Source organism: Chanodichthys erythropterus, chromosome 3 (genome assembly GCF_024489055.1).
Source record: "Chanodichthys erythropterus isolate Z2021 chromosome 3, ASM2448905v1, whole genome shotgun sequence".
NCBI classification, from domain to species: Eukaryota; Metazoa; Chordata; class Actinopteri; order Cypriniformes; family Xenocyprididae; genus Chanodichthys; species Chanodichthys erythropterus.
Genome location: NC_090223.1, coordinates 10,568,139 through 10,584,131, shown reverse-complemented (window position 1 = coordinate 10,584,131; position 15,993 = coordinate 10,568,139). Strand labels below are relative to the sequence as shown.

The 15,993-nt window shown below is 39.1% G+C and overlaps 1 protein-coding gene and 1 pseudogene across 1 annotated transcript in view; one reads left to right on the top strand and one right to left on the bottom strand.

The window, feature by feature from the left end:
- The window catches only part of LOC137003119 (zinc finger protein 208-like), a 67,018-nt gene extending 64,016 nt beyond the window's left edge, over nucleotides 1-3,002 (bottom strand). Inside the window, exons 1-2 of the mRNA XM_067363164.1 lie at nucleotides 2,945-3,002; nucleotides 1,179-2,084 (exon numbers count right to left, since the gene is read on the bottom strand). Coding sequence (XP_067219265.1) covers nucleotides 1,179-2,084; nucleotides 2,945-3,002 — 964 coding nt within the window. The remainder of the gene's footprint in view (nucleotides 1-1,178; nucleotides 2,085-2,944) is intronic.
- An 8,837-nt stretch (nucleotides 3,003-11,839) lies between these two features.
- On the top strand, nucleotides 11,840-15,541 carry LOC137003111 (gastrula zinc finger protein XlCGF8.2DB-like; annotated as a pseudogene).
- The last annotated feature ends 452 nt before the right edge of the window (nucleotides 15,542-15,993 follow it).

Here is a 15,993-nt window from a genome sequence, read left to right as displayed (position 1 = left end):
ATAACACTGAAGAGAAATCAATCAAGTATCAATCTGTTATGACCACCAGTTTGTCACCTTTCGGAACTTCATTTCCCATAACCCACTTCCTGGACTCATTATCCTTCATTGCACCAGCTGTTTTGAGTTTGTCATTAGTGTTCTGTCTATTTATACTCAGTTGTTTCTGCCTTTGTTTGTGGTTCGTTGTATTGTGTTACATGCACTTTGTATCTCTGGTTTTCTGTTTTGTGGATTGTTTCTGTGGAGTTTGACCCTTGCCTGTGTCTGGATTACGTTTTGAATTACCCCATTAAAGCTGCACCTTGGATCTTACCATCTTGTCTGTGTGCATTACGTGACACAATCAAAACAACTAGTAAAGCTTTTGGGTTGAGAAAATAAGCCTCATGACACACACACACAACTCAACTTTTCTGATACTTGTGTTCCCGTTAAATAATGAGGTTGATTCTTCACTGTATTTTACTACATTTTGTGATATTTGGAATTCATTTTCTACTCAAAATGGCACATTCACACTCAAATACAACCTGTCGAATGTTACCGTCGTTGTGTATTGTGAACCAAGAGGTCTCTGTGTTCAGGTGCCGTGTTACTTCTAATATGTAGATATGGTGTCTACACAATATTGTATTATTTAACTGGATGTTTCTAAGTAAAGCATACACTTTAAAAGTATAGTTTAAATCAGTTAATATTGTTTGAGTAAAATGTACTGCAAAAGAACTTAGTTCAAATTACTTATTTTCTTTAATTTTATTTAACTTAAGTAGTTAATTACATATTTAAAATTTACTATAAAAATATGCATACAAAAACTTGCAAAAGGAAAAGTTTTTTTTCAGTGTATGAACATTTTAAAGGTAGACTTTTTTTGAACAAGCAATTGATTGTTGATGTTTACATTTATATTTCATATGTTTTATATTACACATTTATTGGCGGATAGCATTGGGCAGGATGTGAAATAATATTGGTTAATTTTTTTTAATATATAATATTGTTCAGTTTTTCTAGAAGATTTAGTAGATTATCAAAATAATTGTTAATAGCAGCCCTACACCAGTGTGCTCACCAGAAAAAGGTGGAGATTGATTGATTTAACTGTGACTGTCTTTCACTGAAGAGACTTTGTTTCTCAGCACATAAAGATGAACCTATTTGTGGTTTCAGACTGTGGTGATGTGGTTTCTCCACTGTATGGATCTTCATGTGTTTCTTCAAGTGACTTTTAATAGTGAAACTCTTTCCACACTGATCACACGTGAAAGGCTTCTCTCCAGTGTGTATCATCTCATGTGTTTTCAGATGTGATGACTGACTGAATCTCTTGTCACAGTGTGAACATTTGTAAGGTTTTTCTCCAGTGTGGATCCTCTCATGAGTTTTCAGATCGAATGACCGACTGAATCTCTTGTCACAGTGTGAACACTTGTAAGGTTTTTCTCCAGTGTGAATCCTCTCGTGCTGTTTTAAATCGCTACCTGAAGTAAAAGTCTTCTCACACTCAAAGCACATGTACTCTCTCACACCAGTGTGTATTTTCTCATGTGTTTGTAAAGTTTGCAGCAGTGAAAATCTCTTTCCACACACAGAACATGAATGTGGCTTCTCCTTTGTATGAACTGTCAGGTGTCTCTTCAGGTTTGATGACCCAATAAATGTTTTCGCACATTGATCACATGTGAACGGCTTCTCTCCAGTGTGGATCCTCATGTGAACATTAAGATTTGTTGGTTGTCTGAAACTCTTCCCACATTGATCACACTTGAACGGCTTCTCTCCAGTGTGGATTTTCATGTGAACTTTGAGGTTTGATGATTGATTGAAGCTCTTTCCACATTGATCACATGTGAATGGTCTTTCTCCTGTATGGATCCTCATGTGAAGCTCAAGACTTTGTTTAGTTGTGAAACTCTTTCCACACTGAGTGCAGCTTGTAGATTTATCTGCTCTTCTTTTCTTTAAAAATGTATTTTTAGTCTTTGAGTGACTCAAATATTTTTCTCCAGGTTTGTCATGGTGTTTCTCCTCCACTTCACTCAGTTCTTCACTCTCCTCCTCCTTCACTTCCATCAGCTCTGAAATGGTATAGAAAAAAAAGTGTAATTTCATTTTAAGAACATCAAAATAATAAGACAGAAATATGAAGTGAAAGGACATAAAGATGGACCCTGATGTTAAAAAGTAGACAACTGCTATAAAATATTACTAGCACTTTGATGACTTTTTATAAATTAATTATTGTCCCTGAAACTTTCCATAAATGAGGAGCATTGATCTTCAATATATATATATATTTTAAAACATTACAGACAAAATCTCATTATTCTGTTGTGAGAACTATTAAATATTTGATCAATGACAAAATTATCTAACGGTTTTTTTACTATTAAAGTATACAATACTACCATATTTTGACACCAACTATTAGATATTTAATTAATCTTATTAAAGGCCAGTCACACTAGATTTTTCCTTCAACTAACTTCCATTCATACGCGTGTGACATTAAAACACAACCTCAAACAAAAGAGCACAAATTGTTGCCATAAAGTGGAGTAGATTCTATATTTCTACATTTTGGAATGATTATTATTTGTTATTTGTTTTGCGTAATTTATGCTTACAACCCTGTCAGCCTTTCTGGAAAGTTTATGTTGAAAGTTTGGTGTTTATGGGTTTATTTCTGAAAAATAAACGTAATAAAAAATAATCGTAACATTGTTGCAAATTGTGAACCAGATATAAAATAAATGTAAAATAAAAATAATATTTAGTAATGATCTGTTTTTATTTTTATACAAATGGTCAGTTTAAAAATAAAAACCGATCATTCCGTTTCATAGTTTAACTGCATATCTAAATATGCAGAAGTGTTTGAATCTTTCTAGCATGAATGTTGTTCAGCATCATGAATGAATGAAGAATAAACACCAACCTCTTTGTTTTTCAGTATCTTCAGTGTGTTTCATTCTGCAGGGTTCTGGATCACTCATGTTCTCACTGTCCTCTTTAATAAACTCAGTCTTTGCAGATTTCAGCTCTTCCTGATGCTCTGATGCTCGTCTGATGAGAATATTCCAGCATTTATTGAGGAATTGATGTGGGAGGAGCTTCACTGATGATGTGATTGTTGTGGGAGGAGCTTCACTGCTTATGTAATTATTGTGGGAGGAGCTTCATTGATGATGATTTCCAGAGTGGGAGGAGCTGCTCTGCCAATATGAAAAATATGAAATTTACTGAGTTTGTTTTATATATAATATATAAATATAAATAATGGTGTGAAAAACAGATGAAGCATAAACATTTATTTAGAAATAAACGTAGATATCTGTAGTCAACAAATCCCCTCAAGCAATGAAATGAGCAATAAGTGTCAATTTACAGCAGATCTGAAGACATCAGCATAATAAATGAGGTGAAAACAGGAACTATTGACATGAAATAAAGAGTGTTTTTTAACAGCAGTTTCTCTGTTAATATTGATGATCCTCAGACTATCAACACTCATTCAACAAGACATTCAGATCATCTCACTTTATTCTGAGTGTTTGCTGTTAGAAACACATTATTTTAATCAGGATATATGAGAAAAGACTATAAAACTGCTCTATTGAAAGATAATGATTGAAAGGGAATTTGGGAGGTGATGTAATTGGCCATCAATGGTACATTGTAATTGCACTTTTTTAAAATGCAAACAAAACTTACATTCTAACAAATATGCATAAAAAAGAAGAAGAAAAACAATAATCATGGAAGTAATAGTTGAACAAAAAATATAAATATATAATAACAAATATCAAATAACAAAGCCTTGTCTATTAGAGTTTACCTAATTCCCAATTCTCTACAGATGTACCTGACAATTTTGTCCGTAATTTAAGAGTTGGAACCTCCTTTTTCATATACTTCAATGAGCGTGAGACATTACTGCCGCTGTCAGAGCGCGATCAGACCTCACGAATCGAGTGATGAATGCCGTTGGACATAGTGGTGTATTAGAGGTAAAAAAATGATATACTGTTCGGTTTCTCGCACAAACCGAACATTTCGTGTCTTAGGACATCAATGTGTCGTCACGAGCTGCAGGGTTTAATTTGGATTTGTCAGTCGTGTTTTATTTACTCTTATAGTCCAAGTTCCCACTGACTTGCATTACATTATACCACTGACAGACAAGCAGCGGTTGCAGTTAAAAATCATCATTTGTGTTCTACTGAAGAAACAAAGACACCTACATCTTGGATGCTCTGGGGGTAAGGAGACGAACATCAAAATTTCATTTTTGGGTGAACTATCCCTTTAATGTTTTTTTGTTTTTGTTTTTTTTAAGTATACTTTATGTAGTAAGTGTGATATCATTGTAGTAGTAGTAAACTTGTAAATGTCCTGCTTGGGACTAAATTGGCCCAATTTAGTATGTAAAAAGCAAATGTTTAAGTGTAATAAGTGTTACAGTAGTAAACTTTAAGTGCACAACTAGTTCACAACCATGTTTCTCAGTTGTACTAAATCTGTACTACAAGTCAACTAGTAGTTTACTATGTTAATACTTGTAGTACATTTGTTTTATTAAAGTACACTTTGAAGTATACTTTCATTAAACTACTAGTTGTTATACTGCAATAGTTTTCTTTAAGTGAACATAACATCATAGAGTTTCAACTGAGCACTTTAATGAAACTACTATGTTCCAATTTATGTATTACATTTTCAATGCTTGAAATATGTCTTTAACTGTACTTTAAATTTAAAAACATTTTATTCTAGCTTCATGGATCCTCAACACTTGAATGAGGGTAATTGTTCTGACTTCATCTTTTAAAACTTCTTTCAACTTTCTGGCTAGGCAAATTAAAGTTTGTCTCTACAAACGTTTTTATCTAGTTTACATTACTGATCATGTTGAAAGCTATAGTGATTATAACTTTCTTTATTCTGGTTAAATCCTACATTCTCCTATTAGTTCCAAGAAAGACAGATTATTTATATTGGAGTCAGATAAATAACTAAATTGTGCCTGTTTTTGCTCCAATTATGGTCCAAAATAGCACTGGAAAGTTCCAAGGCTTACAAAATAAAGAGTGTTTTCAGCAGTTTCTCTGTTAATATTGATGATCCTCAGACTATCAACACTCATTCAACAAGACATTCAGATCATCTCACTTTATTCTGAGTGTTTGCTGTTATAAACACATTATTTGAGTCAGGATATATGCTAAATGCCTAAACTGCTCTATTGAAAGACAATACTGTTATCTGAAGACATCAGCATAATAAATAAGGTGAAAACAGGAACTATTGACATGAAATAAAGAGTGTTTTCAGCAGTTTCTCTGTTAATATTGATGACCCTCAGACTATCAACACTCATTTAACAAGACATTCAGATCATCTCAGTTCATGAGTGTTTGCTGTTAGATCATCTCACTTTATTCTGTTTAACTGTTAGAAACACTGTAGTTCTTAAATTTTAAATGTTTGTCATGAAAAAGTCCCCTGGTTTCACAGACAAGGCTTAAGCTAGTCCTAGACTAAAATGCATGTTTGAGTTTTTTTAACTGAAAGCAACTTGTACTGACATACCTTAAAATATGTCAGTGCTCCCCAAAAGCTACTTAAATGCCCTAATTGAACTAAGTTCAGTAATCCTGGTTTAGGCTAAGCCATGCTAAGAGCATGCTCAAGTGAAGGTGAGTCAGCTAATAAGACTCGCTAGAAAGAACACTAAATGAAGATCAATCATGAGTTACAGAGACTGAAACTACAACAGGAAGATTGGATCATTGGGCATTGATCAATTCACAATTAATATGAAGTTGGACTTTCCAGAAAAGTAGCATAAATGTCTGAGGAGTAAAAGGCTTCATCAGATACTGAACTGCATTAAGGATAAATGATCAAGGGATCTACAATATTGTTGGATAAAGCTAGATTATTTTACGTTTTTATGTTAACTGCTTTGTATTGTAACCAATAAAATAACTAGCTTATTTTTTATTGTTACAGTTGCATTCTGTGAGACTTTACTACAAACTGAGCCCCCATAAAGAGAACGTCTCGGTTATGTATATAGCCTTAGTTCCCTGAATAGGGAACGAGAAGCTGCGTTGCCGCTATGGGAACGCCTCTGCGTGATGTCGTCATGAAGCACGTATGAAATCTGTCCAATAGGGAGACGGTACGTCATAGGTGGGTGACGTCACCGACCAGGAACCATAAAGCCGCCCTAAACACTCTCGCATTCAGTTTCTGAAAAGGTCTGAAGCAAGTCGCTTACGGGCATGCAGGGAGTATGGCATAGCAACGCAGCGTCTCGTTCCCTATTAGGGAACTAAGGTTATATACATAACCGAGACGTTCCTTTTCAAGGGAACGAGACGCTGCGTTGCAGCTATGGGAACGAGAATACCAACTTCCCCATATGAGCAAGTGACCGTATGTGTGAAGCCGAGGCGCACACGCTACAGAAGCACCTGTGCCCCTAGAGCGGAGCCGAGGTCTAGTTCAAAGAACCTCATGAACGCATGTGGCAATGACCAACCTGGTACATCACAGATGTCAGATAGGGAAACCCCAAAAATAAAAGCCTTAGAGGCAGCCATACTCCTTGTTGAGTGAGCCCTAACAGCCAATGGTGAAGGTTGTCCAACCGACTCATAAGCAAGTGACATGGCCTCGACCACCCACTTGCTCATTCTCTGCTTAGATGTTGGGAGACCTTTCTTAGGTGCACCAAAAAATACAAATAGCTGAACAGATCTCTGCTGATACTTCAGGGCTGCGTTGTGGTCGTGTCATGGCACCGGTCCTTGGTCTCAGCTGGATACGGCCCAGATCCGGTTGACTACGGTAAACCTCGGGATAAACAGAAAGACTGACAGAGTGTGTCTGCTTCCCGAACAATGCTAGGAAGATTGTTCCAGAGTTTAGGTGCCAAATATGAGAAGGATCTACCACCTGCAGTTAATTTTGATATTCTAGGTATTATCAGCTGGCCTGAATTCTGAGATCACAATAAACGTGAAGGACTATAATGTATTAATGTATTGGACACAGCAGATTAAGCTTTTCCTGGTCCGATGACTTAAATGGAGGAGGACAGAAGGCCTGCAGTATAATAAGTCTTGCAGTATTAGTGAGAACCTTAGAATGTAACCCGGTCTGGGATGGAGGAAAACCTTTACAGGCGCAAATTAGAGGCACGATTGAGAAACCGAAAGGGCTTGAATGTCTTCAGTTCTCTTGAGAGAAAAAAAAGTTAATAGGAACATTATCTTAAGTGTTAAACTTTTCTGACACTACTTCGAAGGGTTCGAAGGGAGTCATAGAAAAAGGCTTTGAAGGACAATGGCCAAATCCCAGGTCGGAACTCTCATGCGTACTGCAGGTCTAAGCCTCAAAGTGCCACAGAGGAAATGGTAATAAATGGGTGTCCCCAAAGATACCCCACTTAAAGGAGCGTGGTAAGCAGCTAAGGCCGCCACGTACACCTTCAGTGTGGAGGGGGATAACCCTACCGAAAATCCCCTAACTGGGCAGTTGACTGGATCCCACTGGTGATTTTCACAGCAAGAAGTGAATAATCTCCACTTTAGTGTATATAGTTTCCTCAAGGAGGGAGCTCTGGATTGGAGTATGGTCTCAACAACCTCAGTTGAGAGATCGGAGTGTATGAGACGTGCCCCCTCAGAGGCCATGCCCACAGTCTACATAACTCCAGACGGGGATGCAGTATTAGACTGCCCACCTGAGAGAGAAGGTCCTTCCTGATCGGAATCTCCATTGGAGACCTGTCTAGGAAAGAGACCAGGTCCAAGAAGATACTCGGGTCAGCCAGTACATGGCTACTACACTGTGTGCAGAATTATTAGGCAAGTTGATTTTCTGATCATATTTTTTTTCCAAGCACATTTTACCAATTCCAATCCACATCAATCTTAATAACTACTATTAATATTGTTTTTAATCATTTATAAGTGATATATAATTGTTCATGAAGGCTGGAAATGAAAAATGCCTTATATTCAGGTGTGCAGAATTATTAGGCAGGTTTTCTTTTACAGGCAAAATGAGCCAAAAAAGAGATTTAACTCAGACTGAAAAGTCAAAAATTATGAAATACTCATGAGAAGGATGCAATACTAATGCAATACTAGAAATTACAAAGTTAAAGCATGACCAAGGAACAGCAAAATGCTCATTGGGTCAGCGGGGTCATACAAAAACAGGTGGAAAAGAAAAGACATGTTAACTGCAAAATAATTAAGAATTAAGGTGAAGAATTAAGTGTGAAACCATCAGGAACCCTTTAGTCTCCAGCGCCACCATCTTCCAGAACTGCAACCTACCTGGAGTTTCCAGAAGTGCAAGGTGTCAGGATCTCAGAGACTTAGGTTAGCTAAAGAATCCTAAAAAATTACCCACTCTTAATAAGAATCACAAGCTGAAGTGTTATAAAATACATGAAAACTAGGTTTTTATAGGCCTTATAGACAGACAGCTTGAGAGTGACTCCTGAAGGACCAGCACCACATCCTCTTGTACCACTGTTTGAAGAATTTATCTTCCAGAATCTGGCAGTAAGGTGTGGGAGTTCACTTTTAGTCCATCTCTTATCCTGAAATGTCCGTCTTGCAGATATGGACTAAAAATGATCTTCCAAAACTTATTGCCAGATTCTGGAAGATAAATTCTTCAAACAGTGGTACAAGAGGATGTGGTGCTGGTCCTTCAGGAGTCACTCTCAAGCTGTCTGTCTATAAGGCCTATAAAAACCCAGTCTTCATGTATTTTATAACACTTCAGCTTGTGATTCTTAATAAATGCGGGTCATTTTTTAGGATTCTTTAGCTAACCTAAGTCTCTGAGACCCTGACACCTTGCACTTCTGGAGACTCCTGGTAGGTTGCAGTTCTGGAAGATGGTGGCGCTGGAGACTAAAGGGTTCCTGATGGTTTCACACTTAATTCTTCACCTCAATTCTTAAATCTTTTGCAGTTAACATGTATTTTCTTTTCCACCTGTTTTTGTATGACCCCGGTGACCCAATGAGCATTTTGCTGTTCCTTGGTCATGCTTTAACTTTGCAATTTCTAGTATTACATTAGTATTGCGTCCTTCTCATGAGTATTTAATAATTTTTGACTTTTCAGTCTGAGTTAAATCTCTTTTTTGGCTCATTTTGCCTGTAAAAGAAAACCTGCCTAATAATTCTGCACACCTGAATATAAGGCATTTTTCATTTCCAGCCTTCATGAACAATTATATATCACTTATAAATGATTAAAAACAATATTAATAGTAGTTATTAAGATTGATGTGGATTGGAATTGGTAAAATGTGCTTGGAAAAAAAATATGATCAGAAAATCAACTTGCCTAATAATTCTGCACACAGTGTAGTAAGAGATTGGCTCTTGTCTCGGCGAACTCTCTCCAGAACTCCCGGAAGCAGAGCAATCGGGGGAAATTCGTACAGCGGTAGCCTCGACCATGGCTGTACCCTAGCATCCAGCCCAATAGGTGCTGGGTTTAACATCGAGAACCACAGTGAACAGTGAGTCGTCTCTTGAGATGCAAAGGGATCCACTTGGGCTTAGCCGTAGTTCTCCCATAAGAACTTCACCACCTCTGGGTGAAGTCTCCATTTCCCGGGCTTCGGCCCCTGCCTCGACAGGATGTCTGCTCCCATGATGATGGAGGGAGCTCTGGATTGGAGTATGGTCTCAACAACCGTGCCCCCTCAGAGGCCACGCCCACAGTCTCCACAACTCCGGGCGGGGGTGCAGTATTAGATCGCCCGCCTGAGAGAGAAGGTCCTTCCTGATCGGAATCTCCATTGGAGACCCATTTAGGAGAGAGACCAGGTCTGAGAACATACTCAGGCCGGCCAGTACAGGGCTGCTAATATGAAACGTGCCCCATCCTGGCGAACTCTCTCCAGAACTCCCGGGTGAAAGACTACTGATGTGTTATCCGTACAGACTAATACGTCCCATACCACGCCCAGATAAGTGGTCCTCAGTTTTTTAGCTGGAGAAAGCACACTTTTCTTTGCGTTTAGTCTCAACCCCAACCTTTTCATGTGAGCGAGAACAACATCTCGATGTTGAACCGCCATCTGCTCTGATTGAGCCAGAATCAACCAATTCTATGTAGTTGAGAATGCGGATGCCCTGCATACGCAAGGGTGTCAGAACCGCATCTACACAATCGGTAGGGTGACAATGCTAGGCCGAAGAGAAGAACCCGATATTGGAATGCTTTGTGAAAGCAAACCTCAAGAACTTCCTGTGATGCGGAAGGATTGATACATGAAAGCATGCGTCTTTCAGATCTATCGTCACAAACCAGTCATCGGACCTAATTTGTGACACAATATGTTATTGTCAGAATTTTGAACTTGAGCCTTTGCTACTGTTCGATTAACTGATGTAGATCTAAAATTGGACACAATCCTCCGTCTTTCTTTAGCACAAAGAAATAGCGACTGTAAACGCCAGACTCCCTGCTGGGAGGAGGGACCCTTTCTATAGCCTCCTTTTGTAAGAGTGTCTCTACTTCTTGTGCCAATACCAGAGCCTGCTCGTGGTTCACCACAGTGGATAGACTCCCGTTGAATCGGGGTAGGCGTGTTCTGAACTGAACTGCATACCCCTTTCTACTGTGTGCAGGACCCACTGAGATTTTTTTGACAGATTCTCCCACTCTGACAAAAAAAAATCTACTAAGGGTACCAGCCTCTCGAGACTGGCCTCTGGTGGTGTGTGTGCAGCCAGCACAGTGCCCTGAAGCGGAACGACTGACATAGCTGCAGAGGAAACGTGCCACCCTCGGGTGACACGCAGGGAACTACTGCGCCCCGGCATTGCGGCAGGGTTGGCAGAGCGCCCTCCTGAGGGCACCGAAGACACATGGGCACCGTAAAAAAGAGGCGAACACCGTCTGACTCCATTGGAGGTTTTACTCAGGGAACCAGCCTCTCAAGGCTGGGCCCTAATGTGTTTCATGCAGCCAACACAATGCCCTGAATCGGCGCACCAGGGAACAACTGGTTTGGCTGCCACAGAGAGTGCGAGCCACCCTCGAGTGACTCGCAAGGAATTGCTGCACCCGGCACTGCGGCGGGGTTGGCAGAGCGCCCCCTTGAGAGCACCAAAGGCAGACAGGTGCCATATAAAGAGGTAAACACCTTCTGGCTTTGGAGGGAAAAACTACACAGGGAGCCAGCCTCACAAAGTTGGACCCTGGTTTTGTGCAACCAGCACAATGCCCTGCGGGGGCACCAAAGGACAGACAGGCACCGTATGATGACGTGAACACTGTCAGGCTTTGGTTCTGGCGAAACTCTAACAGCAATGACGGTCCTCAGACCCATCTTGCCTTTAAGGATTTCGCCAGCGAGCATTGCCCCGCCTTCCAACTCCTCGGAGGGGAAGTACGGGTAGTAACGCTCTGTCTGGTGTTGTCTGCATGAGAGGTTCATACCTGGCCTCGGCTGCTTCCGGCCAGCAGCCACCATAACCATGCTTTCTCATACCCACACATTTTGATGTAAAATATATAGTATGAGAAAAAAGCTTTTTCCCACAACCCCGACACCTCAGTGTGGAGGTTGGAAAAAACTGTAAACCTCTCGCAGGAGATTGAAGTGGCGAGTCTTCAGACTCTCCCATAGCCACGCTAACAACATCCAGCTCCTCAGAACTAGACACCATTAACATGACTGTATCCACTGGAGCAGATGAAACCGCAATGTGTGCTTCCTGCCTCCGAAATAGATACACTTTTTTTTTAGATGCAGCAGGTGAAGGCAGAGATAGGGCATGGCCCGTCTCAAACCCATACGCTACACATATGCGAACCCCAAGACCTTAGGCGCCGCCCTGCTTCAGCAGAAGTGGTACCAAAGCCCTGAGAAACGCAAGCCGAGCCACCCTCCTCAAAGAGAGCTCGGCGGGAGCGCAGTGTTCTTTCATAGAAAGCCTTAGCTCGCAATGCACACAGGCAGCCCCCTCGAGAGCAGCCTGGGCATGCTGCACTCCCAAACAAACAACACACATTTCATGTGTATCATCTCCCGGAATAAAACGCGGGCAGGGATGAACACACTTCCTGGGATGTTGTTCGCTCGCCTTAATCACAATATAATCAATATATTGGGACAGACAACAATAAATAGACAGGACAAATCACACTTAGCGCTTGCTGAAGACACAGAAGCTTAATGCGAGTGTGTTTAGGGCGGCTTTATGGTCCCTGGTCGGTGACGTCACCCGCCTATGACGTACCGTCTCCCTATTGGACAGATTTCATACGTGCTTCATGACGACATCACACAGAGGCGTTCCCATAGGCGTTCCCATAGCGGCAACACAGCACAAGTTCCCTTGCGGCAGGTGAGAACTTTATGATTTATGCTAGATTTGACCCTACCTGAATAATCAGGGTTAAATGTGTATGGTAAAAAAAGACAATCTGTCTAAACTGATCATATATTTGATTTTGGCAAATCAGCTCCTCCCGGAATTCATCATCAGTGAATCTCCTCCCACTACAGTCACATCATCAGTGCTCCTCCCACATCAGTTCTCCAATAAATACTGAAATATTCCCATCAGATGAGCATCAGAGCATCAGGAAGAGCTGAAATCTGCAAAGACTAAGTTTATTAAAGAGGAGTGATCCAGAACCCTGCAGAATGAAACACACTGAAGATACTGAAGAACAAAGAGGTTGGTGTTTATTCTTCATTCATTCATGATGCTGAATAACATTCATGCTAGAAAGATTCAAACACTTCTGCACATTTACATTCAGATTTACTGATAAAACATTTTTGTATAGAAGTTATTCATAGTTATATAGATTATTCTTCTTACAGTAACTTTGGTAACAGGGTTGATGAATGTGATCAACACTGTACAGTTTGTGTAAAAACTGAAACAATGGATTGAGATTATTTTCTTGTCCTTCTTACTGGATGTCACAATTTTAAGCAATTCTTTTTTTTTTTTTTTTTTAAAGGAGGAAAGTAATGTCAGAAGTAACAGGGTTGAGTGAAACATGTAGGACACTGATAGTGCTGATATAAATGGTTAAATTTAAAACAAGTTAAAGCCGCAGTTACTCTAGACTTTCAGCATGTTAAATTTCTACAGACACTGCAATGATCGTGATATGATGTCTCATCTTTTTTTTTTTTTTTTTTTTTAAATAAATTCAGCCAAAGTTTATAAAAGTTAACCTAAATGATCCTTTCACTTTGATTCTCTCTTTACATTTTGATGCACTGAACATGAATTATTTTTCTTTCATTTCAGACCTGATGGAGGAGATGGAGGAGAGCGAGGAGAGTGAAGAACTGAGTGAAGTGGAGGAGGAACATCATGACAAACCTGGAGAAAAACCTTTGAGTCGCTCAAAGACTAAAAAGACATTTATAAAGAAAAAAAGAGCAAAGAAATCTGCAACCTGCACTGGAAAGAGTTTCACAACCAAACAACATCTTGAGCGTCACATGAGGATCCACACTGGAGAAAGACCGTTCTCATGTGATCAGTGCGGGAAGAGCTGCATGCGATCATCATGCCTTAAAGTACACATGAGAATCCACACAGGAGAGAAGCCTTACTCGTGATCAGTGTGGGAAGAGTTTCGCACAATTATCACATCTTAAAGATCACATGAGGATCCACACTGGAGAGAAGCCGTTCACATGTGATCAATGTGGGAAGAGATTCACAAACAAGAAAAGTCTTGAGCTTCACATAAGGATCCACACCGGAGAGAAGCCGTTCACATGTGATCAGTGTGGCAAAACATTTATTGGGTCATCAGCCTTGAAGACACATCTTAGAGTTCATACGAAGGAGAAGCCATCCATATGTATCCAATGTATCCATAGCAAATTTGGAGTCTCTAACTCAATCTCTCTAGCGCCACCAACTGTCTAAAGTTACACTTACATTTGTGCTAATAACTTATAATACCATTAACACCATTTAACCATAATGGCTAGAAATTGAAAATCAAATCAGATAATCTTCAGTCCATGCTGGCAAAAAAGTTATTAAAAGCTTTCTGATAATCTTAACAATTCTCAAATAACACCCCAAATTGTACTCAAAGCAGTATATCCGCAAAGCTTTATCATATTCATACCAAACTTGGTACATGTCATCGCAAGCAAAAAAAATAAATAAATAAAAATAAAATCATAACTTCTGAACGGTTTGTCCAGAAATCATGAAAGTGGTCTCGTCGGATAATTCCTATATCAGGCATTTTGGCTGTCAGCCATTTTGAACTTTGTGCTAAAATGCTGTATTTTATGAATGCATTAGTGTATCATTATGAAACTCTGTATGGGTCATCAGCCTGAGAAGTTTCAAGTCAGCACCACCTAGTGGTAAAATAAGATTCAAATGCTTATAACTTTGGGTGTGGTTGACTCATTTTCACTCCTGAATCCTTACCGAGTCCAACAATACCAAACATGCTAGGTTTCGCCTTATGGTTTGTGCAATGTGATGCTCTGAATGCTCTGAAGGTACACAATAGGTTTTGAGACAGCGCCTCCTTGTGGCCAAATGTTATAATGACATTTTTTAAATGCTAATAGCTTTATATAAATGTGGTGTATTGTAGTGTACTGGTCTTAACAGATGTCCTGCTGAGAATATTCATGCTAATTTTGCCATAGTCAGCCAAACTTTCCATTTTGATTTTCTTTAAAATCATATTTTTTTGTTGGTCCAATTTTCACCAAAATTGAATCGTATATCTTCAGATCATGCTGGCAAAAAGTTATGGATTTCGTGTTGACCGTATTTATTTACCACAGCAACAAATTAGAGGCCTGATGCCAAATTGACTTTTGAGGCTGAATCTCGGAAATGCTTTGACATATTTAATACCAAACTTTGTGAGTGTCATTGTCACCTCACTCTGACCATACCAGCTATTGGTCGAAAGTGATAAACCAGTAAATCTTTATTATTGACTGTAGTTATGATATTTCAGCTGTTTTGAATCTAAGTAATTTTAAAAGGTCTTCACTTGCTCACTATTTGTGCCTTCTTTGTGCTTGGCACTGTAAATGCTGCTTCCAGCTTTATTTATTGTTATTATTATTTTGGCAGAAATACCAGAAAGCATCTGGAAGGAGAGGACATCGAGAACATGAGTGATCCAGAACCTGCAGAATGAAACACACTGAAGATACTGAAGAACAAAGAGGTTGGTGTTTATTCTTGGATTCCTCATTCATTCATCATGCTGAAGAACATGATAATCAAGCTAATTATTTCTAATACAAATCATCTTCATTACATTAAAATAGATCATAATCGACAAGATTTGATGGAATTGTTCAACAGCCATTTTAGTGATCTTGACTTTGGGATTTACTTTTCATTTTTGTCTCTCATTTAAAATCTCTCATGATTTAATGTTTTTTTTTAGACCTGAAGTACATGAACAAGAAAGGAGAAAGAGAATTGGAAAGGAGAATTACCTGTCCTTAGTGTAAAAAAAGATGTAATTCAAGACACAACGCTATGTTTAAGAGCAGGGTGACACCAAACGTGACATGATAAAGCATCTCTTCCATAGAAATCTGTCCTGATCAGCTACAACGAGAGAGACACGACAAAGAAACATCATCCAAAGTTGTCAAAGTTCATTTTAAAGAAAAGCAGTGTGTGATTCAGATCAACTCAACGATGGGGTCCCTCCCTAAATAACAATATCTTGGTTTTATGTCATTTTGTTTTTTTATATACATTATGTGAATATGCTTTATTATTGTCATGTGTAGGTTGCAATAAATTGAGAAGATGGGTATATTTGCATCAGTATCAAATTTATTAAACAGAAACCCTCAAAACAAAACAAAACAAAATAACAAGTGGTATAAAACGTTAAGCCAACAAGAGAGTGACGGCTAAATAGCTGATTGTTCTCCAGGAGAGTTGAG